This window comes from Crassostrea angulata, chromosome 3 (assembly GCF_025612915.1).
Source record: "Crassostrea angulata isolate pt1a10 chromosome 3, ASM2561291v2, whole genome shotgun sequence".
NCBI lineage: Eukaryota > Metazoa > Mollusca > Bivalvia > Ostreida > Ostreidae > Magallana > Magallana angulata.
The window spans coordinates 13,708,304-13,733,614 of record NC_069113.1 but is presented as its reverse complement, the minus strand read 5'-3'; the positions used below and the strand labels follow the sequence as shown (position 1 = coordinate 13,733,614).

The 25,311-nt window shown below is 32.8% G+C and overlaps 1 protein-coding gene across 12 annotated transcripts; it reads left to right on the top strand.

Moving 5' to 3' along the window:
• Positions 1–51: 51 nt before the first annotated feature.
• On the top strand, positions 52–25,311 carry LOC128176262 (uncharacterized). 12 transcript variants are annotated; one of them, XM_052842465.1, is made up of 32 exons: positions 52–465; positions 1,223–1,308; positions 3,278–3,518; positions 5,070–5,198; positions 5,480–5,586; positions 5,687–5,782; positions 5,882–5,932; positions 6,203–6,217; positions 6,698–6,825; positions 7,135–7,232; positions 7,366–7,487; positions 7,880–7,986; positions 8,251–8,334; positions 8,419–8,508; positions 8,650–8,785; positions 9,158–9,237; positions 9,528–9,542; positions 12,516–12,563; positions 16,450–16,516; positions 16,744–16,806; positions 16,922–17,061; positions 17,753–17,839; positions 18,695–18,778; positions 18,913–18,993; positions 19,255–19,568; positions 19,849–19,895; positions 20,474–20,509; positions 21,548–21,659; positions 22,293–22,310; positions 23,578–23,674; positions 24,011–24,122; positions 24,274–25,311. In XM_052842465.1, exons 1-32 carry the CDS (start codon positions 149–151, stop codon positions 24,417–24,419), a joined length of 3,354 nt encoding a protein of 1,117 aa, XP_052698425.1. In that variant the 5' UTR covers positions 52–148; the 3' UTR covers positions 24,420–25,311. The 12 variants fall into 12 exon arrangements, 10 of the variants coding, with proteins under 10 accessions (XP_052698425.1, XP_052698422.1, XP_052698423.1 ...); XM_052842462.1 differs by having other exon boundaries at positions 18,913–19,008; XM_052842463.1 differs by lacking the exon at positions 6,203–6,217 and having other exon boundaries at positions 18,913–19,008.

The following is a 25,311-nucleotide window of genomic DNA, read 5'->3' as shown; positions in this document are numbered from 1 at the left end:
GAAATTGATTCTTCCGAATAAATTAAAGAACGCTTTACTACTTACTTTCAATTTCGCAACCAACAACAGATCAGAGTAACAGTTGACCTGCAGACAATGAGACGACTATACGGTTACTGAGTGATATACTGTCGTGTGCTTTGTAAATATGGCAACAACGCCACAGATCCAAAAAGATTTTTTTAAAGAAGCTGAGAAAAGTGGCTATGCAAATACAATTTCTCAGTTATTAGGGATATATTTCCTGGTGGTGTTAGCAATTTCAACAGCATGGGTTTTGGGAACTTTTCAAATGGCATTTTATTGGACATTTCTTCTTTCTGGGATTATCTTTGTTATATGGAGGACAAAGTTAAGACAAATACTGAGAAATAAAATTTTTGCAGTCGAATGTCTTATCCATAGGAAACGAGCACTGCGACAGAATGAATCAAGTGAATGGTTAAATTTCATTTTGAATAGATGGTAAGTTTTGGTATCTTAAAAAACGTGTACTAACTTTCTTAATGCTGTAATTTCATACATGATTATTTTCTCTGCCAAGAGAATTTTTTTTACAGAAGATTAATTAAGAGACATGGGAGAATGACAGATTTATTTGTCATTGTAATTTTTAGCAGCTTTTATTGATATTGAGGAATTTTTATAAGAATCTGCAACACAAGCTATTTGATGGGTGTAAAAAAACTCAAGTCAACTTTACTATTCAATTCTTCCGAAATCAAGTGGTTTTTCTTTTTAAAAGACACTTGAGTTTTTTTTATTTCCAAGCAATCATAATACAAAGACGTAAAAAAACCAAATGATAGATTAGACTGGCTTTTGAGCATAAACCATTAAAATATTTAGGAAGGTACTCATCTTCCATAATTAAACAGATTCATTTTCTTGTGTAAAGTATTTTTTTGTTTCATGCATTCCATAATAAGAGAAAAATGAAATGCAAAAATAATGTTTCTTGTAAGTGTTTTGGTAAGTGTTGAGATTATTGATGTATTTATCAATATTAAATAATAAGAAAGGGCAATTTGAACTAAAGCTTACAATAATACCCCCTTACTCCCTGTATTAACAAAGAAACATAATCATAGGCAACTTCACCCCTAATAAAAAAATTAAACAATCAACTATGACAACAAATCTTTAATAACTCTACAGATCATATTGAAAGAAAGTATAAAAAGTTCAACCAAAACTAAGTTCAATACATTTTCTTTTGCAGGTGGGTTTTTGCATCCAATAGTATCCAAGATATTGTGAAGAAGCACATTGATGAACGTTTGGTTTCTGTCAAACCAGGATTTATTTGTAAGCAATGACTTGGCCATTCTTTTTGTTCCTCAAATCTTTGATATAATCTAATAAAGGTGGTTTCAGATAAGTAAACTTAATTGCCTTGTTCACTGGAATGTGAATTCCTCATGCATTTTATTACATGTATGCATGTAGAATGAGTGAATTTCATCTGTATAATAAAATCTAAATTTCTGATGCATTAATTTGTATGCATTTCCCTGCAGCATATTGTTCACTGCACTAAGGTCATACCGAGTCTCTTCTTTCATTTCATTGATCACTCACCTGAAACATGAGTATTCAACCAGCCAGAGCCATGCAGGCTAGCTCTCAACAAAATTTTAATATCAATACACAGTCATTATAATATTGAAGTCCAGGTAAAACCAGGTAGATTAATTCTATTTACTTAGTCAGGTGATGAAGGTTTCAAAAAGAGAGCACAGCCAACGGTGTGTCAAGTATTCTGAATGTGAAATATTTATCAAATTTAGACCAATATATTGATTAATGCCTGGAAGCAAAACGTAGAACATCAATAAATTAAAACATGCATATCAGTCACAGTGTTGGAGCCTGAATAGGGTGCTGGGGTTTATTTGATATGAGAGGAATGGCTGCCGACCTGGTATCATATGACTACTTGTGAATCATGTCAAGCTTGATATTCTCTGTATGAAATGGATTGCAAACTTTGTTAACATATTTTTTCTCTTTTTGACAAGAGTAGTAAAAAAACCCTGTTTGCAGACCACTTTAAAATCTGATTTTCTGCATCAATAAACAGCTTCATAGGAAAGTGTTTTCAATGGTATAAACCACAGAGAAGTTGAAAAAATGTTTGGTCTCTCTTTAAATGAGGTTAAAACGCAGATAAGATAATGCCACAGAGCCTAGTAAGGAGAAGATATTGGCCTGATTTATTAGCCTTGACAGATGGATTTGAGTATTTACGCACTTTAGCCAAAGTGATAAAAAGTAATCAACTAGGGATACAATTGTCAAAATAATGTAATAAATTGCCTAATGAATAATTGTCATAGTTCGTCTTTATACATGTATCTATCTTTATTGGTTGCTAAATATTAGCAAACTATTGGTAAACAGAAACCTCTTAATCATTGCTGAACAATAGAACAGAATTATTGTTGTAAGAATAAACAATAATTTTTGGATGAGGAGAGAGAGAGAGAGAGAGAGAGAGAGAGAGAGAGAGAGATTAAACAAACCAAAAAGAGAAAAGTCCAAAACTAAGTTTCTTATGTATTTGATATCCATAGCAGTCTATATTCATTTCTAATCTTAATTTGATATAAATTAATCTAGGGTGGAATCTTGGCTCTAAATAATGTTGCTAAAAATGTCTAAATTGTATACATCCAAAATGAGCTTGATCTCAACAAATTTGGAAGATAGGGATAAAGATGAATATAAAGCATTTAATTTGACACATATATATTTTTGGTATTTAGCATCTGTATTAAGTAAAAATCAGGATGTACCAATATGAACAAGCCTTACTTAAAGAATTATTTATTATTTATAACATTTATGTATGGTATAATGGTAGGGAGCAGAAATTAAATTTTTTGAAACACAGTCAAAATTGCAAGAAATATAAAATCATTAGAAAATGTACAACATAGAAATTTGAGCAAGTCTTAGACTAGAAGAGTGAAGGGATGTTTAAGAATTGAATTGAATTACCGGCACTCAAATTGTGTATATAAACATGTATACATTTGGTGTCATTTATAAATATGCTGGTAATGGATGATTCATGCAATTTATTGGTACATGTACTCAAATTGTGGATGCAGAGAATCTTTAATAGCTTTTTATGAAATTTTGTTTAGCAGCTGTATTTGCAAAGTCATATCATGTTTTATGTCATATTTTCTTGAATTTATTTTTTCAGTAAATACCAGTAAATATAAATATTCAAAGCTAACATGTTATTCTGCTCTTTTTGAAAATTTAGCCCAGTTGCAGCTGTCTACTTTCACTTTTGGAGAGACCACTCCCACCATCCAGCACATCAAGGCCTTTGAGTTGACAGATGGCCCTCCCTTTGGTCGACGCCCCATTGCCTGGAGCTCCATCTGGAGCCCACCCCAGGGGCTGGAGAACATGTCCTCCTATCAGGTGGTTCTGGAGCTTGATATGCAGTCTAACTTGGAGGATTTCCTCATGGTCTTTCTGGCCAAAGTTGGCAGTGGAAGGTGCGGTAAAAAAAATGTGAATGGACTCTAAAAAGGAAGTGTATATTGTGATGAATGTACATAAGTACTGCAAGGTTGAAATACAATATTGATATGGTATTTCAAACATTTGATAGCGATAGAATTTATTGATAATACAGGTCAATACAAGACAGTGTAAAATTAATAGTCATTGAAAGCAAAGTGTATGGCAGGCAAAAATAAAAAATTCAAAGAGAGCACATCGGTACTGCCTTTTGATCATTTACTTTCATTCAATGGAACATGATACATGTATTACTACACAGTACACACTATGCCTTTGTGAATGTTTAATCTTATTTTAATGAAAATCATATAACTATAAACTTAATGTTAGTTACAAATGCAGCGGATTATTTTTTTTCTTGGGAATTAAAACTTACTTCTCACAACAGATGTATTTAGAAAAGGTTAGATTGCCATTTGGCTAACTAAAGGTAGTAAAAAAATGTATTTGGTGTTTAAAAATATTATCAAATTCTGCTGATCCAGCATTTATAGCTATTGCCTATACAGTTAAATTTGGCTAAGCAGACACCTGTTTTGTCCATTATGATTGCTATTAAGTAACACAGTCCTAAAATTCACAGTCCTGTCCATTCTGACACAAATTGTTTTTGCAAAATACATATAGATATCTTTATTTATTCACCAATCAAGGACCCTCAGGGGGCATATACATTAAAAAAAATAATATCAGGATTATAACATATAATGAATGAAATAATAGACCAGAATGTCCAGGTTCATATTACAGGCAACATTATGCAATATGATTCATTAATACAATGAAATACAATGAAATACAATGAAATATATGTATGGGATTTACGCATTAAACTGTGTGAAATAATGCGTGAACACAACAGCTATACAGAAACAAAGTGGCCTGAAAACAGAGAGTACCGTACCAAGGGACGGTGCCTGCACAGTCGATTAGACTGGTCTACTTATACTCAAAGTGTTCAAGCCAGTATGCTTATACATAACACCCCCCCCCCCCAAAGTAAATACATTGCATATTTTATATGTATATATAACTATAACCATTATATTCCACCTTTAAGAATCATTTCACTGAGTTGTACAAGTACTTGTAAATCTTCATTTGTCATATAAGCCAGTATAATTTTTGGTCATTGTCCAATTGAAAATTTTTACAAGAGTCATTAGCTAAATAGAGTTAAACTACTCCTCTGCTCAAAATTTTTAAGTAATCTTAGGTAGTTCTCTTGGCCAAAATTTTGCTTAAAAGTACTGTAGCAACTTAGTTTTTTGTCAGCGTGTACAGTGAATTTAGAATTCCATTCTTTAAAATAGTATTTTAATTGACAGTCTCTAAGTGCCATTTTGAATTTTTGTATTGTTACTGACAGTAAATTTTTTTGTGCCATCAATGCTGTTAGTTAAAAATTGAATTGAGCCATACCATATATGTTTAGACATGTTTCAGTACAAAAAAAAAGCAGGCAGCATATTATGCTTTGATCTTAGTAAGTATTGTTAATGGTACCTTGTGTTCTTGTGTAGGGCTGGGCTGAATTTTGACGTTGCCGTGGAAGGCTTGTCCGTCACCGGGAATCTGCAGCTGATTTGTCATATGTCCATGGATGTCCCATTCCCTCATGTGTCCAAAGTCACGGTCTCATTCACAGAAAAGTAGGTCCCTTTGAATTTTGTAGTTGTTGTTGAATTATTTTGCATTGAATGATATTTCAATGATTTAACATGTTTGTCTTTGATTAATACAACTTTGAATTTCAATTACTGGTTTGTTTTGAAGAAAAAAAATGAATTTCAATTCAATACTAGTACAGGTATCGTGAAAGCAGAGTATTTATTGTTTAACTTGTCAGTGAAAAGGTGTACCATCTCAATTCCTTTTTATTGTACAACCTTTCAAGAGTACATATACAGTGTATATGTTGATCTTTTTGTAGGCCAGATGTTTGGTTTAACGTCAAAGTTTTGAAATCATTACAAATTATGGAGGTTCCATTACTAAAATCATGGATTCAAGCAAACATTGATGATGGCATCACTAAAGGTTTGTATCTGAGTGTAAATTCAAGGAAAGTTTTTGATATGTATACGGGAACATCTGTCAAATATACTTTTTATTTATCTTTTAAAATCTTACTGTGTAGCATTGGTGGACCCAGGAAAAATTGATATTCCAATTGTAAGATATGCTGGACCTTTGAAACAGAGGGTAGCATCAAAGTCCAAACAAAATAAGCTTGGTGAGAGCATTTATTATATGATATTACAGTATCTTTTTTTGCAACAGATATCTCCATATTTTCAGTGAGTACATAAAAAGCATGTCTAATTATTTTCAGCACAAGGGGTTTTGACCATTACTATTAAAGGCAAGGCTTTCCAAAGTGAAGGTAGGTTGATAAACTGCATTCTCAATTTCCTTTGTGTATTATTTTTTTAAAAAAAAATAAGCATGTAAATGATAAAAAAATATGCGAATACCTACCATGATTACTGTAAAGATAGATTTTCACTGTATCCAATCATGGCCAGTCTTGCATCCTCTGACTGACCACAGGAGAAAATGTTCATGAGTTGGCCCATGGTCAGTAAGCAAGACTAGTCATGGGTTTCCCACAAAGACTGTACATGTATCTGTAATATATGTGTATTATGAACAGGAGACAAAATCCTTGGTAAGTATAGTAAAGCATAGTATACTGCTAGAAGTTGAACGGAAATTTTTGACTGTGTGGCTACATTGTAATTTACACACACTATCAAGTGCTGCTTTTCATTTTATGTAATCACAAAAATCTTCCACAGAGTTCCTTTATCAATGTACCTCAGTATACATGAAATTTCTATATTGTACACAATAAATTTTGTTTCCAGAGTTTTCTTTTATTAATGAAGTGAATAAATGTTGTCGATAAGAACTTCAAACATTTTTAATCTATAAAATTTACCCCATATAGTTTTGTTTCTTTTTTCAACATAGATTATGCTAGTAAAACAATAGTTGTATAGAAAAATAAACAGAATTTAAGGTTTTTCTTGTCATGAATGTCTTTGCAGTAAATTTTGAAAACTTTCACTTTTAAATAATTGGCTTTTCTGACCTCAGTGCTGTAAGCATGCAGTATTCATAGCATTCTTAACTTTTTTGCCTGTAGATAAGAGTGCCGTGCTGTACACCATGCTGCGGGTCGGGGACAGGAAGAGACAGACCCCTGATCATCTGTGTACAGAGGACTGGGCCGACACCAGCTCTTTCTTTGTCTACAACATCACCAAGGACAAAGTAAGAAACCTGATTATAATGTAGAGAGCTGTGAACACAAAGCTTAAAGTTGTTTGCTTCTAGCTACTACAATGATACAGTTTGAAATAATAAATATTATTTGATGCAGTCTTACAGGATTATAAAAACTACCTGGTATAGAGGTATATTTTATCAATAACTCTATTTTGTGTCCAAAATTGGAAAAACTTAGTAACCATAAATACATACCTGTTTACAGGTGTAAAATATTTGCTTGTGCATATTCAGTTTCAGTGTTATTAACTTAAAGTAAAATTTTGCAACAAAAATGACTTCTTTGACTTGTAGTTAGTGATCAAACATAAGTGCAGACGCCTGCTCTCCAATGTCACTCAGGACCAACATAACCTTGAACTGTCCTCTTTCCCTCTTGAAGTCAAACCAGTGTAAGTTATGTGTACAGATATTTTATACATGTGTCTATTAGTAAGTGCAGTGCAAAACATGTGCTTTCAAAATTCTTGTTCTCTTTTGTATTTCCCCAGTATGTTTCATTTTGATCTGTTTGATTTCACACAGAGCCACCACGACCTTAGAGAATAAGGATGGGAGTCAGGTGGAGGTCAAGATGAGGTACACTAAGTTACCCCCTGTCTGTCTGGACCCAGGGGCAGATACAGAGGCCGTGGACAACCCAGAAGGTATTGTCCTAATGAGAGGGGGTGTGGGGAGGGAGGGCACAGTTCTTGTTCTGGAGTTGGAGAATTTAATACAGTGTTATTTACGGTGGATGGGTTATCATTAATTTTGTTTAAATCTGTACTTTTAACAAGGGGTGTATTCGTTTACTAGAACTTGTCCAGGATATCTCCATTGTCTACCTGCTATTTGGGAAGTAGACAATGGAGATCTACTGGAGATCTCCGTACTGCAAGTGAGCAATTTAGGATTACTTTTGCAGATTTCCAATCGACCCTAAAAATACACCCCTGTAGTATGCAGTGTTCAGGAAAGAAAATGTTTGATTTTATGTTTTGGATGTGGATATGATTATGTTGTAAGAGAATTAATACATTGATGTGTGTATTTGCAGTGGCTGGTGTGATCTATGTGTGTGTACATAGTGCTACTAAAGTGATTGCCTCTGACTATGGAGGCCTCTCTGATCCCTATTGTGTGGTCTTCTCAGACAGAAGAAGGGTAGGGGTTATTTCCTTTTTTCATCAATACAATCCAACATCGATGAAACTTTTTAGTGGCTGCGACATTTTGTTTAACACAACTTTTATATTGAAGTTTGAAGTTTATTATACCGGTTAGTGTCAGAGAGATTTCTTATGGATAAATTTGCTCTAAGTTTTTTTTTGGTGGCTTGTGGTTGATGCATATGCATGAGACATGGTATTTATGCTTTAATAAATACGTTTGTAATCAAAGTATTTATTAAAAAATAATCATTTACAGGTTTTGACAACACCCTACATTATGAAAACTTTGAACCCAGTATGGGAGTCCACTGTTGAATTCTTTGTACAAGATTATACCAAGGTAAACAAAGTTAATCTGTATCATACACAAAGTAGCTTTTGAAAAGAATGCATGTCTATGATTAATGATTTAATTGAATTTCAGTCGCCATTATCCTTCTATGTGTATGACTGGGATGGGTCCAATGTTATTGATGATGATTTTCTGGGAGCAGCTCATTTTTGTTTCAAAGAGGTAAGAAATTTACATAATATTTTCATGTAAAGGCATAAATAATAATTACCCTTATACATGAACCTGTGTTTTTGGAAATCTTTTCATACCTTTATATAATGAAGTGTTTTCTACTGTCCATGCTTTGTTTGCCAATTACAGGACCAGCATCTGATGATTAAGGAGAACTTGTTGCTTGGTCACCATGACGCCTCCAAGGGCTTCGTTCAGAGTGCAGACTATGGCTATTTGACTGTGTCTGTCACGTTTAGACCAGTGTCATCTGTCCGAAAATCAGGTCAGCTCGGGACAACATGCAATAACATTATTTTCATCATAACAACTTTTTGTTCAATGAGATATTCATTTGTTTCATTTTAAAACTATTGATAAACGGTATATAATGTCTTCAGAATATATGCAATTTCTCAAAGCTTTTCACATCATGACAAAATAAGTTTTAGCTCTACCTAACAAATACATGTAGAACAAAGAATTTTCCTTTAAAGAAAATTGATCAATTTTGAAAATAAGAATAATGTGTCCCAACTATATTAGTAATACAAATTGTATAATAAGGAAAAGACCCTATGCATTTATTTCCTAGCTATCACAAATGAATTTAAAAAAACAATATTGGAATGATATCTCTTTCCTTTGTTTTTTACAGAGAAGTTGCGCATTGCTAGTATTGGGGGTGGACCATCAGAGTATCTGTACCAAGAAGATCTTGTATCACCCTCAACAAAGGTAAAGAAATATTTCAAATTTTGTTTCATAAATCCAGTTTCAAGTTTTACCTCTCCATGTTCGATATAACATTGTTCTGATTTAGTTTGTAACTCATTTTTTCTTCCCTTGATTGAAAAAAGAATCACATTTCATGTTTTATGGCTTTATTGGTATGTTTTACATGTAAATCAGATGATGTCAGAATTGTAAAAATTCTCAAGACTTATTCTTGTTGATACAAGGAGATTTATTGCTAACGTCTGTGAATCTTCCATTTTGATTTGAGATGCCATTTGAATAATTATTAGATGAATCCTCCAAAGGTAATCATTTCAAGATTAACCCTAACCATGTAGCTTTGTAGAAGAACATATTAAACATATAACATATTAATGGATGTCAATAACACGTGTCAATTTATTATTCCAGAAAATGTAATTGAATATTCAGATCTGAACACATAAGTTTGATATTTATGACTGCATGTACAGTCTACATTTAAACTACATTTAAATTACTTCAAAATATGTAAGCGTTATTGAAATATTCAATCTTTATTTATCAGTTTAAAATCAGGGACTGTGCATTTTGGTTGAATATTCATATCTTTTACAATATCAGTTGAATATTCAACTCTGCGCATATAAGAGTGTGTCATCATGTATCCTCATACACATATGTATCATGCTTATTCTACCAAGCCTCTTTCTTTCTTTCTTCTGTGTGGGATCATACTAAAAGAGGTAAAAGCAATATCAACAGCATGGTCAGAATGTAACGTTTATTAATAGCATGCAGTATAAAACTACCGGTAAAAGAAATGTCACGATTTATTTGAAGAGTGAAGTTGTTCGTTGTTTTTCTTTGCAATGTCATATTTGTTGTCATTTTCCTCATCAGTTTATCAAAGAATAGTCTGGAACACCATTGTATCATTTAATTATCAGTGGTAATTCTTTTTAAAGTTTAAAATTTGTGTAACAAAATGTGGTAGTACAAGATGTGGCAAGTTATTTATAACACTTGTACTGATGTAAACAGTTTTGCAAAGTTTTGTATATTAATGTGAATAAAAGCTTAGTACTAAAATTACAATATATTGTCAAATAAGGTGTTGATAACAATTTGAAAACCATGATTGAAAACTTGCCTAGCTGTTGTTTCTTTAATGTTTGTACCTGGTTGTGGGAATTTCTGTATCTAACTTATTACATTAACTTATTGTGCAATCAACCCTTAATTATCAACATTAATTGATTACAATACTGAATTTTCATTTTATTTCATTAAATTTTTCATGAAGATCAGAAAGGCAGTACAGTCGAGCCACAGTAATACAGACACTGTCATTCTCAACCAAAGTGTCTTCATAAATGAAGCATATGGATATGTAAGGCCAAAAAAAATTAATCATTAGTTTCTCGGGCCAAAATTTTGAAATTTTGATGAGGCAGGCAGGTTTTTTTTTTTTTTTTTTTTTTTTTTTAAGACAAAATTTACAATGACGTTAACCCATATTTTATGATTTATTTATGTACTCATCAGCAGATATTCATCAAGTTTAAATATTTGTTTTGATTTGTTCTTTTTAGCTGATTCTGTTTCCTTAAATTTTCAAAGGTTGAGTTTTTGCAATTGAACAAACATGACAAATGGTTTGTGCCCCTGCTTTATTTTCCGGCCATTCTTTCCCCTCCATCGTAACAACACAAGTCTGAACTGAAATAGGGGAATTTCTATGGCATTTCACAGTTGAATTTGCCATATAAAAATTTATCAAATAAAGCATTCATTTTGGGTGTTTTCTTATCAATCTCCAGTGCCTCGAGGACAGAAATTAAGAAAAAGTAAATTAGTCATCATAAAATTCCCAAACAATTTAATTGTCCTTTATTCCTGCTACTAGGCAATATCATAGAGGCTTCAATCTCTTAAGATAAAAGAGAAATTTCAGTGGTAGTGTTAAGAGGGACCAACCTAGAGCAAACTTAGTTTAGGAAGACTTCATTTCTGAAATTCTCCCTCACAGAAAAATAGGGAGAAATTTGAGAAATCAGGTAGACTTCCATTCTTTGAAAATGGCATAATGCTAATGATAATACATGTATAGAATACAATGTATACAGATTCAACCTTAATTTGAATTGGAATAAAAGCAAGTCAATTAAAATAAAACAACTCCTAAAAAATGTAAAATCTTATCCATTTTTTAAAATTTAATTTATAAGGTGTATTCATACATTTTGTAGATGAAATGTTTCGTAATTGTTTTGGCTAAATGACATATGAAATCAGTCTATGTGTTTCAGTGTATTTTGGAGGTATTAGTCCAACCCTTTGACCCAATTACAACCGTCATATAGTTGGATCTGTTTTATTTTAAAGATAACTGTAGACAAACGGTTTTATGATTATTTGAGCACGAATTTGGCAGAGTTATTAACTAATTACAAGTTACCAACTAATTTTAATATCAGCACCTAAACTTATAAACATCGGTTGTAATTTTCAGTGCACAGTATGAGAATGCATCAATCGTAATTTTAACCCTCTAAAAATAAGACAGTCGCTTGTTATTAATCACAACAGGATTTAACTTAGGCTATGAAAATGTCTTTTGAATTAGATGATTATCATTTTATTGCTTTTGGAGTTAACTTTCACGATCGTAAACTCAGAATACAGGGCAACTTCAACCTCTCTTTCTGAGGAAATTCTGGCGAAGTTACCAACCACAAAGCGAGTACTTATATTTACATAAACTTGTATTTAGCCCAAGTAGCCCCCTAGGTTGGTCACTGGGTAGATGTGTCGGATAAAATAACGTTTTTACTGACAGAGACAAGCCTTAATTCTGAGCGTTTGTTTACATTGATTTTATAATAGAGAAAACCGATATTGATAAGATATGAAAAATCCGGAAAAATAACGATAAAAAAGTTTGATGCGGCGATGATTTTACTGATGCGGCGGTGCCTGAGAAACAAATCATTAATTTTTTTTGGCCTAAGAGTAACTTAAAACTCAGTTCTCAGTAAAAATTGTTTGAAACATGAAGCATCTGGATAAATGCTAACTGTATTACTGAAGCTTTGCTGTATACTTATTATTAATCACTACTTGAAAAAGAAATGTCATTTTAAATGTTGCATTTACATTTTTGTTTCATCAAGTTTTTTTCATAACCATAAATTATCATTTTTTAAAAATCCCATTAAAATTGTGTTGCGGTTTTAACTCTTTCTTCTTTTCATGACCTTTGTTAACCATCGTTTGACCTCATTTTAACATTTCAGTCACCAACTCGCCTCTCTGTGAGTGAACTCACTAGTGATCTCGAGCAGGTAAAAACTCACTCAAACTCGCACTGATCATCATCTCTTTCAGCTTTGTGTTTGTTCTATTGAATCTATAGAATAGACATTCTGGATGATTTTTTTCTGCAGAAACTGGGTACAGTTAAAGTAGTGCCATTTCTTGCCTTTTAATTTTTTTCAGAATTAAAAATTCATTTGCTATTGACTAGTACTTGGAGTTAATAATATATAAATAGTGCCTGTTTGGGAGGGTAACAGTTGAAATTGACACCCCGAGAAAACCATTGTCAACCAACGCGAAGCGGAGGTTGACAATGGTTTTCGAGGGGTGTCAATTTCAACTGTTATCCTCCCAAACAGGCACTATTTATTTTGTTATACTGAATGTCTTAATTTTAAGAAAATTTTCCTGCTTTTATATAGGAATAACGTGAATTCTTCAGCGAACCGTACGCGCATAATTTTCGCGCATGTAACATTTTTTAATGTTACCCATTGCTAAGTGCGTTGCTTACGCTGAGGGTAATAGAAAATATTATTAACTGGGTCTTAACCAATCAGATTTCAGTATTTAACATGAAAGTATAACAAAAAGGAAATAGTGCATGATAAACAAAGGCAATTGCATGTATAGTGTTTTACAGTTTTATCATATTATAAAGTAAATATTTTACAGTACTGGTAGTGATTACTAACTATGAATAAAGATTATTTGATGAGACAGAATCAGAATAAAATGAAATGGTGAATTTTACACCAGATTTTTTACTGCCCTTGGCAATTTACTTTTTGTGTTTTTAGCTCACCTGAGCCAAAGGCTCAAGTGAGCTTTTCTGATCACAATTTGTCCGTTGTCTGTCGTCGTTGGCGTTGTCGTTGTCGTCGTCGTCGTCGTTGTAAACTTTTCACATTTTCATCTTCTTCTCAAGAACCACTGGGCAGATTTCAACCAAATTTGGCACAAAGCACCACTAGGTAAAGGGGATTCAAGTTTGTTCAAATGAAGGGCCACGCCCTTTTTAAAGGGGAGATAATTGAGAATTATTGAAAATTTGTTGGTATTTTTCAAAAATCTTCTTCTCAAAAACTATTAGGCCGGTAAAGCTTAAACTTGTGTGGAGGCATCATCAGGTAGTGTAGATTCAAGTTTGTTCAAATCATGGTCCCCGGGGGTAGGGTGGGGCCACAATTGGGGGATCAAGTTTTACATAGGAATATATAGAGAAAATCTTTAAAAATTTTCTTCTCAAAAACTATTAGGCCAGAAAAGCTCAAATTAAAATGGAAGCATCCTCAGGAAGTGTAGATTCAAGTTTGTTCAAATCATGGTCCCCGGGGGTAGGGTGGGGCCACAATTGGGGGATCAAGTTTTACATAGGACTATATAGAGAAAATCTTTTAAAAAAATTCTTTTAAAAACTATTAGGCCAGAAAAGCTCAAATTAAAATGGAAGCATCCTCAGGAAGTGAAGATTCATGTTTGTTCAAATCATAGTCCCCGGGGGTAGGGTGGGGCCACAATTGGGGGATCAAGTTTTACATAGGAATATATAGAGAAAATCTTTAAAAATTTTCTTTTCAAAAACTATTGACCAGAAAAGCTCAAATTTGAGTGGAAGCATCCTCATGTAATGTAGATTCAAGTTTGTTCAAATCATGGCCCCCGGGGGTAGGATGGGGCCACAATTGGGGGATCAAGTTTTACATTGAAATATATAGATAAAAATCTTTTAAAAAAATTCTTTTAAAAACTATTAGGCCAGAAAAGCTCAAATTAAAATGGAAGCATCCTCAGGAGGTGAAGATTCATGTTTGTTCAAATCATAGTCCCCGGGGGTAGGGTGGGGCCACAATTGGGGGATCAAGTTTTACATAGGAATATATAGAGAAAATCTTTAAAAATTTTCTTTTCAAAAACTATTGACCAGAAAAGCTCAAATTTGAGTGGAAGCATCCTCATGTAATGTAGATTCAAGTTTGTTCAAATCATGGCCCCCGGGGGTAGGATGGGGCCACAATTGGGGGATCAAGTTTTACATTGAAATATATAGATAAAAATCTTTAAAAATTTTCTTCTCAAAAACTATTTGGCCAGAAAAGCTCAACTTTGAGTGGAGGCATCATCAGGTAGTGTAAATTCAAGTTTGTTCAAATCATGGTCCCCGGGGGTAGGGTGGGGCCACAATTGGGGGATCAAGTTTTGCAAAGGAATATATAGAGAAAATCTTTAAAAATCTTCTTCTCAAAAACTATTAGGCCAGGAAAGCTCAAATTTGAGTGGAAGCATCCTCATGTAGTGTAGATACAAGTTTGTTCAAATCATGGTCCCCGGGGGTAGGGTGGGGCCACAATTGGGGGATCAAGTTTTACAAAGGAATATATAGAGAAAATCTTTAAAAATCTTCTTCTCAAAAACTATTTGGCCAGAAAAGCTCAAATTTGAGTGGAAGCATCCTCAGGAAGTGTAGATTCAAGTTTGTTCAAATCATGGTCCCCGGGGGTAGGGTGGGGCCACAATTGGGGGATCAAGTTTTACATAGGAATATATAGAGAAAATCTTTAAAAATTTTCTTCTCAAAAACTATTAGGCCAGAAAAGCTCAAATTAAAATGGAAGCATCCTCAGGAAGTGTTGATTCAAATTTTTTCAAATCATGGTCCCCGGGGGTAGGGTGGGGCCACAATTGGGGGATCAAGTTTTACATAGGAATATATAGAGAAAATCTTTAAAAATTTTCTTCTCAAAAACTATTAGGCCAGGAAAGCTCAAATTTGAGTGGAGGCATCATCAGGTAGTGTAGATTCAAGTTTGCTCAAATCATGGTCCCTGGGGGTAGGGTGGGGCCACAATTGGGGGATCAAGTTTTACATAGGAATATAAAGAGAAAATCTTTAAAAATTTTCTTCTCAAAACCTATTAGGCCAGAAAAACTCAAATTAAAATGGAAGCATCCTCAGGAAGTGTTGATTCAAGTTTGTTCAAATCATGGTCCCCGGGGGTAGGGTGAGGCCACAATTGTGGGATCAAGTTTTACAATCCTTTAAAATATTCTGGGAAAGTTTTCGGTCTAAAAATCAGTACTTAGTGTGAAAGCACAGGTTATGAGATTAAAGGTAGATTTAAGTTTGATGAAACCATGATTCCCTAGAGAATAGTGGGGCCACGAAATGGGGAGGGGGGGGGGGGTTATAGGAATAGAGAAAAATCTTCTTACAGGTACAACAACAAAAGGGGCTTTACTAAAAAATAAGAGGTGGATAAAAATTGGCAGATTTTCAATTTTTTTTTAGCAAGATCTACTGTACTCAGTTGTCAAGATATTGTTGATACTGTAATGCTAATTTGATCAGAATTAAGGCAATTGTTGCTCAGGTGAGCGATGTGGCCCCTGGGCCTCTTGTTTGTTTTGAGAGGGAATTAATGAACCTTTACTCTTGTAAACTATAAAGCCTGCAGTTTTACAAAATAATGCAGTGCTAACAAATTGCTTCACATGTGAAGCTTCATTTCTATGTCACTATGATGTGTTTCTGTAAAACATACACTTTTATTACAGTGTATTATAAAATGCTTGAACTTTAATCAGAATATTCTTGCTGCATGCATTTTAGCCAGTTGCTGAATTGTATTTAGGAAAACTTTTGTTTTATCAGTTTAATTTTTGTAACGAAATGGAAACGAAATCTTTCACCATTAGATAAAGAACATGCATTTTGATAATCCAATCTTTGTTTAGAAGCTTCTAAAAAGTGTTTACTATAAATACCAGTATATATACAATGTAAAAGAAAAGATTAACATTTAAGTAGTTCATCAATCATGTTAAAAATGATGGCGACTATTTTTATCATCTATGTTTCACCTAACCAAAGGCTCTGCTCTCAGATTTCACCCCATGCGGTTCTACTTGCAGAGTGGTGGTGGTTCCCGCGGTGACTCCGCCTTGAATTCAGCATCTGTCAATGGCGGAAATATTGAAGGTAAAAACTTAACCTTATGGATGACCACTGTTTGGACATAGAAGTATAACGTTATGTGTTTATGGTTTAAATAAATGAAATCATTCTAATTGATACATTGTATTAAGGTACATGTAACACATGTATTTTCATAGTGAGATTGTTTTTTGTTTATTTTGAAATAATGCATTTTAGGTACATTTTTTTTTTTTACAACTGTTAGATTAGAAGTCAAAATGAATTTTCAGATAAGACATTAGTGGACCTGACCATTCTACAAGCAAAAGACCTGATGTCTGCAGATCGCAACGGTATGGATACAAGTGTTATGATTCAGTTTGGTTTGTTATTTTAATTTTTTTTAGTTTTCATCATTATGAAGAACAAGGTAGACTTACTTATTATTGAAATTTATTTCAATCTTAGGACTGAGCGACCCCTATTGTGTTGTTCTGATGGGAAGTAAAAAGGTTTTTAAAACTGCTGTCAAGAAAAACACTTTGTTTCCAAAGTGGAACGAAAGTACATCCTTCTTAGTTCAGGAGGACAGTCATCTAATGGAAATTGTGAGTCGTTCTTTTATACTTTCTCTCTGAATCTCATTACCAGATCGTTCTCATTATGCACTGATTATCAGTAATACATGTATATAATTTAAAATTTGTGTTTTCTAATACCTATAGGTTAAAACAGTTAAATATGTTGAATTAAATTTTTTTGCAATCACCTTTACATCCCTGAAAGTACAACATACAGAAATAATATGTGTTATTATACTTTCATGTTTTATAAATACTGAAACTGATTGGTTAAGACGCAGTTGATTATTCGTTTTATTACCCTCAGCGTTAGCAACACACTTGGCAACGGGTAACACAACGAATTGTTACATGCGCATAAATTATGCGCGTACGGTTCGCCATAGAATTAACGTCATTCCAATATAAAAGCAGTAAAGTTTTCTTTGAAATTAAGACATTCAGTATAATAAAATAAATAGTGCCTGTTTGGGAGGGTAAGAGTTGAAATTAACACCCCTCGAAAACCATTGTCAACCTCTGCTTCACGTTGGTTGACAATGGTTTTCTCGGGGTGTCAATTTCAACTTTTACCCTCCCAAACAGGCACAATGTATATAATATTGTATGCAATTAACATTTTTAAAGACCCAACCTTGCAACATTTGTAACAAACAGAAAAAAGGATATACAGTAAATGATTTGTTTCTTTTACAAACATATCTTTTTACATTTACAGTTTGTGTATGACAAAGACATGATTTCCAAAGACTTCCTGGGAAAAGTTATCTTAACTCTGGATAAATTAAAAGAAATTTCTCATAAGGTAGGGAAATAAACTTCCAGCTATGCATATCATAAGTTGACACTTGTTTAGTTTATGTATGTATATACATGTACATGCATGATGTGTAATAGTTAAGCAATTATAAATGCATATGAGTGTGTATATTATACCCTTAGCAATTATTTGTGATGGATTAAAATTGCAGGATATTTTTGACATGTTAGTCAATCATTCTTGGCTGCATTTTCAAATTTGTCAGCACAACTCTCATAAAACCACTGAATAGAATTTCAGGAATCTGTTTAGTTAATCAGGAAAAATAAAAAGGTGCAGGTGTGCATATTCAAAGGAAATTCTGATTTGATGACTATTCTTGAAGTTATGCCCATTTTTAACTTTTTAGTTTGGCCAAAATTAAATAGAGTATCAAAATTGAGTATATATGCCCCCTTTGAACTTACAAGTTAGGCTTAAATTGATATACTGTTTTTATTAAGAACAGTTTGTCCTCACACAACACCTAACAGCTAAACAGAGTGCACTGAATTTGTATTAAATAAGGACATACCGGTACTTTGTAGATGTTGATATTACAGAATATGTAATTCCACCTTTTTCATTTGGAGTTATGCCCCTTTTATATAATTTTCAAAATGCAAACATTGTATTTCATTGCATTACTAAGCATTATCAAGCAGTGTGTGAGCTTTGGATATTTGATCTTGCTTTCTGGGGACATTTCCTTTCATTTCTGATATTTCTGAAAAATAGATATCAGATATGCATATGCAACTGCTTTTTCCCTTATATATTTAAGTTAATTGAATTCTCTGTGTAAGGATAAATGAAGAAACATTGTTGATTTCTTAAATGTTATATTTTTTTTTCCATCAGGGCACAGCAGAATGGATTCCTCTACAGAGGGCAAAATCTGGACAGATCCAAATCAAATGCACCGTCACTTGTACCAGCTCTGAAGTAAGGCAATCAATTCATGTTCTGTTTCTAAATTAATGTAGTTTAGTTTGTACATGTATTTATGTTCAGCATAGCTAACCATAGAATATGTGCATGATATTATCCTTGAATTTGAAATATTTCTACTCTAACAGGAACAAGGAAAGAAATCTCGCTCTGTAAGACGGAATAGTCATCGGAGTTCTGTAAAGAACAATGACGTCTTTTTGCCCGTGGTAGATGCTGTTCATGTATGAATGTTTGAAATGTGTATCAATTAAAGGAATATATTAAATTGACATAGCCTCATAGCAATGTTTTACAAATGAGAACTTAAATCTCATTAAGCACATTGTATTCGTTTCAAAATTTTTTATCAAATATTTGATATATACATGTAACGATAATTTTATTGAGAATTTTGAGTGTCACGTTGTACATGTACCAAGTTTTCTTTTGAAAAACAAAGAGTTGATAATATGTAGGCATTGTTACAGGAATCTGAGGAAGGTGAAAGGGAGCCCAACCCGCTACCCCCGGACAGTGTGAACGGAAACTCACCCAAATCTTCAGACGATGGACAGATCTCCCCCATAAAGGAGGAAACGCCTCTCAATACCTCCAACAGAGAAATGATACCAGAAAAGGTTCAGCCAGTGACCTTGACCCCGCCAATAAGCCAGCTCCCTCTGGTGTCTGAGGTCAGGTTAAGAAGGTCTGTCTCTGATGTCAATGTCAATAGAAAGCCAGACAAACAGACCAAAAGCTATGCAGGCCTGCCCCCAGCTGGAACTTTAAAACACACAAACTCGTAGGTTTTCACTATTTCAGATATATTTGTCTGTAGTATGTCACATACAAACGCATGTTTTAACTTTTTCAGATATTTTTGTCTCTAGTATGACATGTACAAGCTCATGTGTTTTCACAATTTCAGAATATTTTTCTCTGAAGTATATCTGATTTGTATTGTTTATTATAAATGGTACATATATCAAGAAATCAAAAATTAAAAAAAAATGATATACACCATTAGATATTTGTATGATTGATTTTGAAATTTATAATGGCTTTATTTGCATTCCTTTCAGAAGCAACTCCATATCAGCTCTTAACCAGGGAGACACAGATTCAATTGGTAAACGAGTAATCTTTCATTTCAAACCACAATTATTTTTCATTACATGTATGTTTCATAATTTTAGTACAACAACCAAGATAAATACTGGTACTTAATGATAAAAACCTATGGCGATACATAATGTCTGTGCATACATGATGATAAACTTTCTTAACTTTGTGTGAAATTTTTAATGAGTAAAAGATACAATTTTGAATTGCCCTACATACCATTTCATGTATGATGCTGGAAAATTCCTTTTACATTGTATTTCGTGAATTTAAATTAATAATTCTAAAAGGCCTATATGATGATACAAGTTATTCTGAGGTAATTAGGTCATAAAACTAAAAAAAAAAAAAAATGTGTGAAAGTCAAAGGATCAAGTTTCTTTTTCCTCTATTTTTTTTTAGTTATACATATATATTCATTTTTTCTTTTACGCCGAAAACTTCCCTTTATTTAGAATTATATCATATCAGAGAGAGAGAGAGAGAGAGAGAGAGAGATGTATAACAGCATGGTTATTCAAAAGAAGTCATTTGTGAAAATGGAAAAGAGAAAAAAAAGACTAAAATTTACATGTATTCTAACAGTTTTAAGTGAAAGTTCACCAGAAATGGATGAGAAGAGTAAGATACACATTGGGTGGCTTTATGTACTGTCTGCACATGTCTTGTGTCCAAAAAATCATTTAAGTCAATTATGTTTTATACAAGTAAATATATATTTTTTTGGTTTTGTCCATGGTTTCTTTCTTTTTATTTTAAATATATATAATTATCTAACATGTTTACTACTGTGACAGAACCTGATGCCCAAAGCAAGGTATAAAATTAATGGCATGATTGAATACTTCTAATTTGACATGAATAAATTTGCAATGATTTCAAAATTATGACTCCTCTAGCATGATAGACATTGAATATGTATACTGGTATATGCAAGAAATGTTTCCTTCTGTATGAGTTTATACTTTTGGAATTGGTTTTCAAACCTTGAACTCCTCTCCCTAACTAATACCTGTCATTATTTCACAACTTTCAAGTGCATGAATAGCTACAGTATTTGACATGTGTATTTATACATAAGTATAAATTAGATTTTTAACCAAAACAACTTAAACAGTTGTACAACTTTAATACATTCAGAAAACTTTGTAGTGTATAACAGTGATATGATTTGTTCACCATTGTATAAGAAATTTTACACATGAAATCAACGTAATTGAATAATTAGATATTGAATTTATATCATATACAATATAAATATTCTTTTGACTGAAACTTTTGTCCTTCAGGAATTGGAAATATTTGGTTGAAATTTTGTTTATGGGTGATCTGAGTGTGATTACAATATTTTCTCTTACTTAAGAAAGGGCACATTGAAGCTTTGATGTAATTTCTAGCTGTCTTTAGCTTTTTGCTTCCTTTACTCAACTGAGTCTTCAAGTTTTATTCGCTTGTTGAGTCTGTCAGTATTTTAGAAGCAAAAATTAAAATTATTGAACACTTCATTCTTCAATTCTAGCCTAGAGATTACTATACATGTAGAATCAGCCAACCCTTGAACGTAAAACAAATATGAAAAACTGGCAAGGATTCTTGAGAATGAATTCCTGATTGTACTTAAACTTGATCTGACATTTTGTTACCTGTCCTGTTCAACAGGCTCGAGCATCATGGGTCATGAGAAGCTGTACAGTGTCTCTGGTAAGATCCTGGAAGTGAGCGGACTCAAGCAGAGCTCAGGAAACATCTACATCAAAGTCCGCCTAGAAAGGTGAGCATCTAGTCTTGCACTATATACACTCTGTATTGAGGGGAATTAATTTCACTGTTCATTTTTTTTTGGGGGGGGGGGGGGGGTTAAGGTGTACAATTTTTTTTTTACATTTAATTAGATAATTAATGCACTTGAAGTAAAATTTTTAGGTGTATACCAAAGTTTTATATAAAATTGAGGCCAGACTAGATTAAAGCAATGTAAAGGGATAAAATATGTTTTTACTGTCTATATTTCACAAGCGGGCAAATAGTATATTGTTTGCTGTTTCAACTTCTGTAAACTTTAACAACCAAACATCTTTCTGTAGAAAGTTAGTAACAAACCCATTAAGGATAAAATGCCTTTATACGGTCAGCCTTGAAGGTGAACCTTTATATTTTGTACTTGTAAATGAATAACCAGGTAACAACAACGCAGAGTTGCAGAAGTTAAATATTGACTTGTATAATGATGTCAATACATGTAATATTAATAATATTCATGTCATATAACAGTATTTCATTGCTTGATTTTATACCCGAAATAACCTGGTAAATTGTGCATCACATGATTTAACTTTTACCTCTCCAGTTTTTGTACAATATATAACATTGAGAACCGAGTTTTTTGTTTTCATGTTTGATACAGCCACAGTGAAAGACACAGGTAGTTTGAACCTCAAAGACATTAACTGTTTGTAGATCTCACTAATGAATAGCATGGTTACTGGTATCAATATTAAGGAGGAATAGGACATCTTCATTTTGTAATGTACTCTTTTTAGAAAGTATATACCATGTAACATATTTTCCAAATTCAAAATGGTAGCCTATATCAGTCAAAACATCAAATATTTATGTAAGTTATGAGTTCAATTCTGAATGTGTATTTTAACGATCTCTGATCCTCAGCAATGGTCAATAGCTCTGAATTAATTCATCGAGAATTTTTTTATTCGTACCATAAATCCGCCTTTTATAGAGACAAATTTAATTAGTCTTGAATTGTTAAACAAATCAACAAACTGCTGAACAAAAGTAAAGACCTAGCGCTACTACCTAGAGGTAAAGGGATTCGAGCCACCGATGCACTGGTACAAATTTTTTTCTGATTTGATCTCAACTTGTATGCGTTACTTATTCCATTATATTCATTGTGACCAAAACTGCAACAACTTTGTAAAATGCATTGATACCATAAAAAAATTTCTTTTTATTTTATTTCTTTCAGAAAGTTTGAAGGATAGATAACATTTTTATGATGAAAAATTACTTTGAGGCTGAGGATTGGAGAACTTTAAAGTTTTTTTTTTACCCTTAGACTACTTTTTTTAATATTGGCAATTTGAAAATATGACTATATTTATAATATGATGTACATACATTTATGAAAGTGTCCTATACCACCTTTAAGAAGTGTTCTGTTAGTTCAGTCAACATTGTAGATAACCATGTCTTTTTTCATTGTTTTGTGTATTAATGGTTCATGTGTATCATCCTCAACCAAGTTCACAGACCCATTCATGTGTAATTGTTATATTCACTAGTGTGTAACACAAGTTTTGAGTTTTGTGTCATTTCAGAGCACAGATATTAATATTTCTATTGTATGGTTGTGCATATTAAACTGAAATAACATTGCATACTAGATTTTAACTGTTTAATGGTTTGACCATAAATCTTAAAGTATTCAATTATTTCTAACACTATTTGAATGTGTCTAAAAATCAAGCACAGCACTAATAATGATTGAGAGCAATTTCATCACTTATTAAAAAGTCCTTCAAACTTAATATGCAGACATGATAACTTAAAAGTCAAGCTAACTTGAATGTCTTCATGTGACATCAATGTACCGTAATAACAAGTATTTAAATATACTCATACTTTACATATTATGCATTTTATATTCCATTTATTGTCATTTCTTATAGCTCTGGACCTAGGCTGAGATTTCTTTTCCATGGCCGTGTGATCGCCAAGTCCTATTTGTTTCCCATCAGTGCCTCTGCACTCAATCAGCCATTTGAGGTAATTTTCTCTCTTTTTCCCTCTCTCTCTGTACTTGTTTGTATGCAGTTGTTATTTATCCAGATGGTGCTTAGTAAGAACTAGCTTAGAGGCAGCAGGCAGGGACATTTTGCTCTTTTAATTGAGTGTTAATCTTGCTATAAATGATAATAATTATTATGGTGATATTTATATATTGTCTTTGTATAAAAAAATAAAATAATGGTTTTCTTTAAACAGTTGCTGACTTTTGATAAGGTCTAATTGTGATTATATAAACCTCTATTGTCAGATACAGTAATTTACAATATTGCTATGATTACCTGCATGATTTTCAGTTTTCTGTGATTTCTACAGGTTGATCGCGGAGCTGGAGTCAGCATAAATACACACATTGCCTTCGATATCAAGAGTGAAAACAAGGATCACCTGGCCCACAAATCATTTAGCTTAAAGGAATTATTCTCAGGTGAGGCAAAAAAATTGATCAGGACAGATTTTCTACGAATTTACACATGTTCATGCATGTTCACTGTTGCAGCTAGTGCAAGGAAAACGTACAATACAGTGTGTAATTTTTTTGGTTAAAATTCTAATATAGATTCTCTGTATGTTTGTAGATTATGTGGAGGGAGGTGTGGAGAAATGGCTGCAACTTTCAGATAATGCCGAGATTAAAGTTTTCCTGACACAGGGAAAACCAAACCCACAACTGCTGAAGAAGAAACATAGGGGGATCGGGAAATCAAGCCCCTTTGGGAAATAAGAATTTATTTCATTAAGAATATGTACATGTAGAAAATTTATGGTGTGCCTGCAATAGATACCCACTGTCATATGATGTCTGCACTTTACTAATTACCCATAGTGCAATTCGTAAATTTTGTTTTCCTTTGTGTGTTCATGGCCAACACAGCCTTTTAAACCTCCTTTGTTGCTAGTTCAAAAAAGTTCTAATGTAAAATGATAGGATTTAATTTAAATGTTGTCATTGCACTGGTTTTTCTTTTTATGTGGGAAGCACGCATTTTCAAAATTTATATATTTATATTCATAGATTTATATATTGCATAATAATGTTTAGTCATATTATCTTATGGTAATGAAGTCTGATTTAGTGTTCATAATTTAAAGTTTTACAAGGATTATCTTTGATAACAAGTTTTGTTTCAATTTGTTGTTGTTGCATTTTACCATATCGTAATAAGTATTGATCATTGTGCTCTTTACAAATATATAAAAACTAATTTAATTTCAAATGTTCCATTGGTTACAGAAATAGTTCTTGTGGATGAAAAGTTAACTCCCTTTACTAGGTAGCTTCCTCAGACATCAAGTTGCCACTTGTCAGTAGTGCTTTAAGTTTTGCATAATGCAGCTATATAGATGTGGCTTAAAGACGGAAGCCTTGTTCATAAGATCTTTCATAGGATAATTTCATCTGATGCATTGTTATCTGTGATATATTTGAGAGTCTATTTTTCTGATATGAATTTTTCATGTACATGTATTTACTTGATGCAAATATTTTTGCACATGTACTTAATTTTTTTTCCACTGGAGAGACAGGTTTTGCAATTATACTGTTAAAAATGCAATGTGCACATCTGCTGTTCATTAAACTGCATGACCAGAAAATGCTCTTTTTTTGGGGGGGG

Coding starts and splice junctions, on each gene's coding strand:
- LOC128176262 (XM_052842462.1), top strand. CDS start 149: ATGGCAACAACGCCACAGATCCAAAAAGATTTTTTTAAAGAAGCTGAG. Junction 5,587..5,686: donor TGATGATGGCATCACTAAAG/GTTTGTATCTGA, acceptor CTTACTGTGTAG/CATTGGTGGACCCAGGAAAA. Junction 20,510..21,547: donor ACCAGAAATGGATGAGAAGA/GTAAGATACACA, acceptor CCTGTTCAACAG/GCTCGAGCATCATGGGTCAT.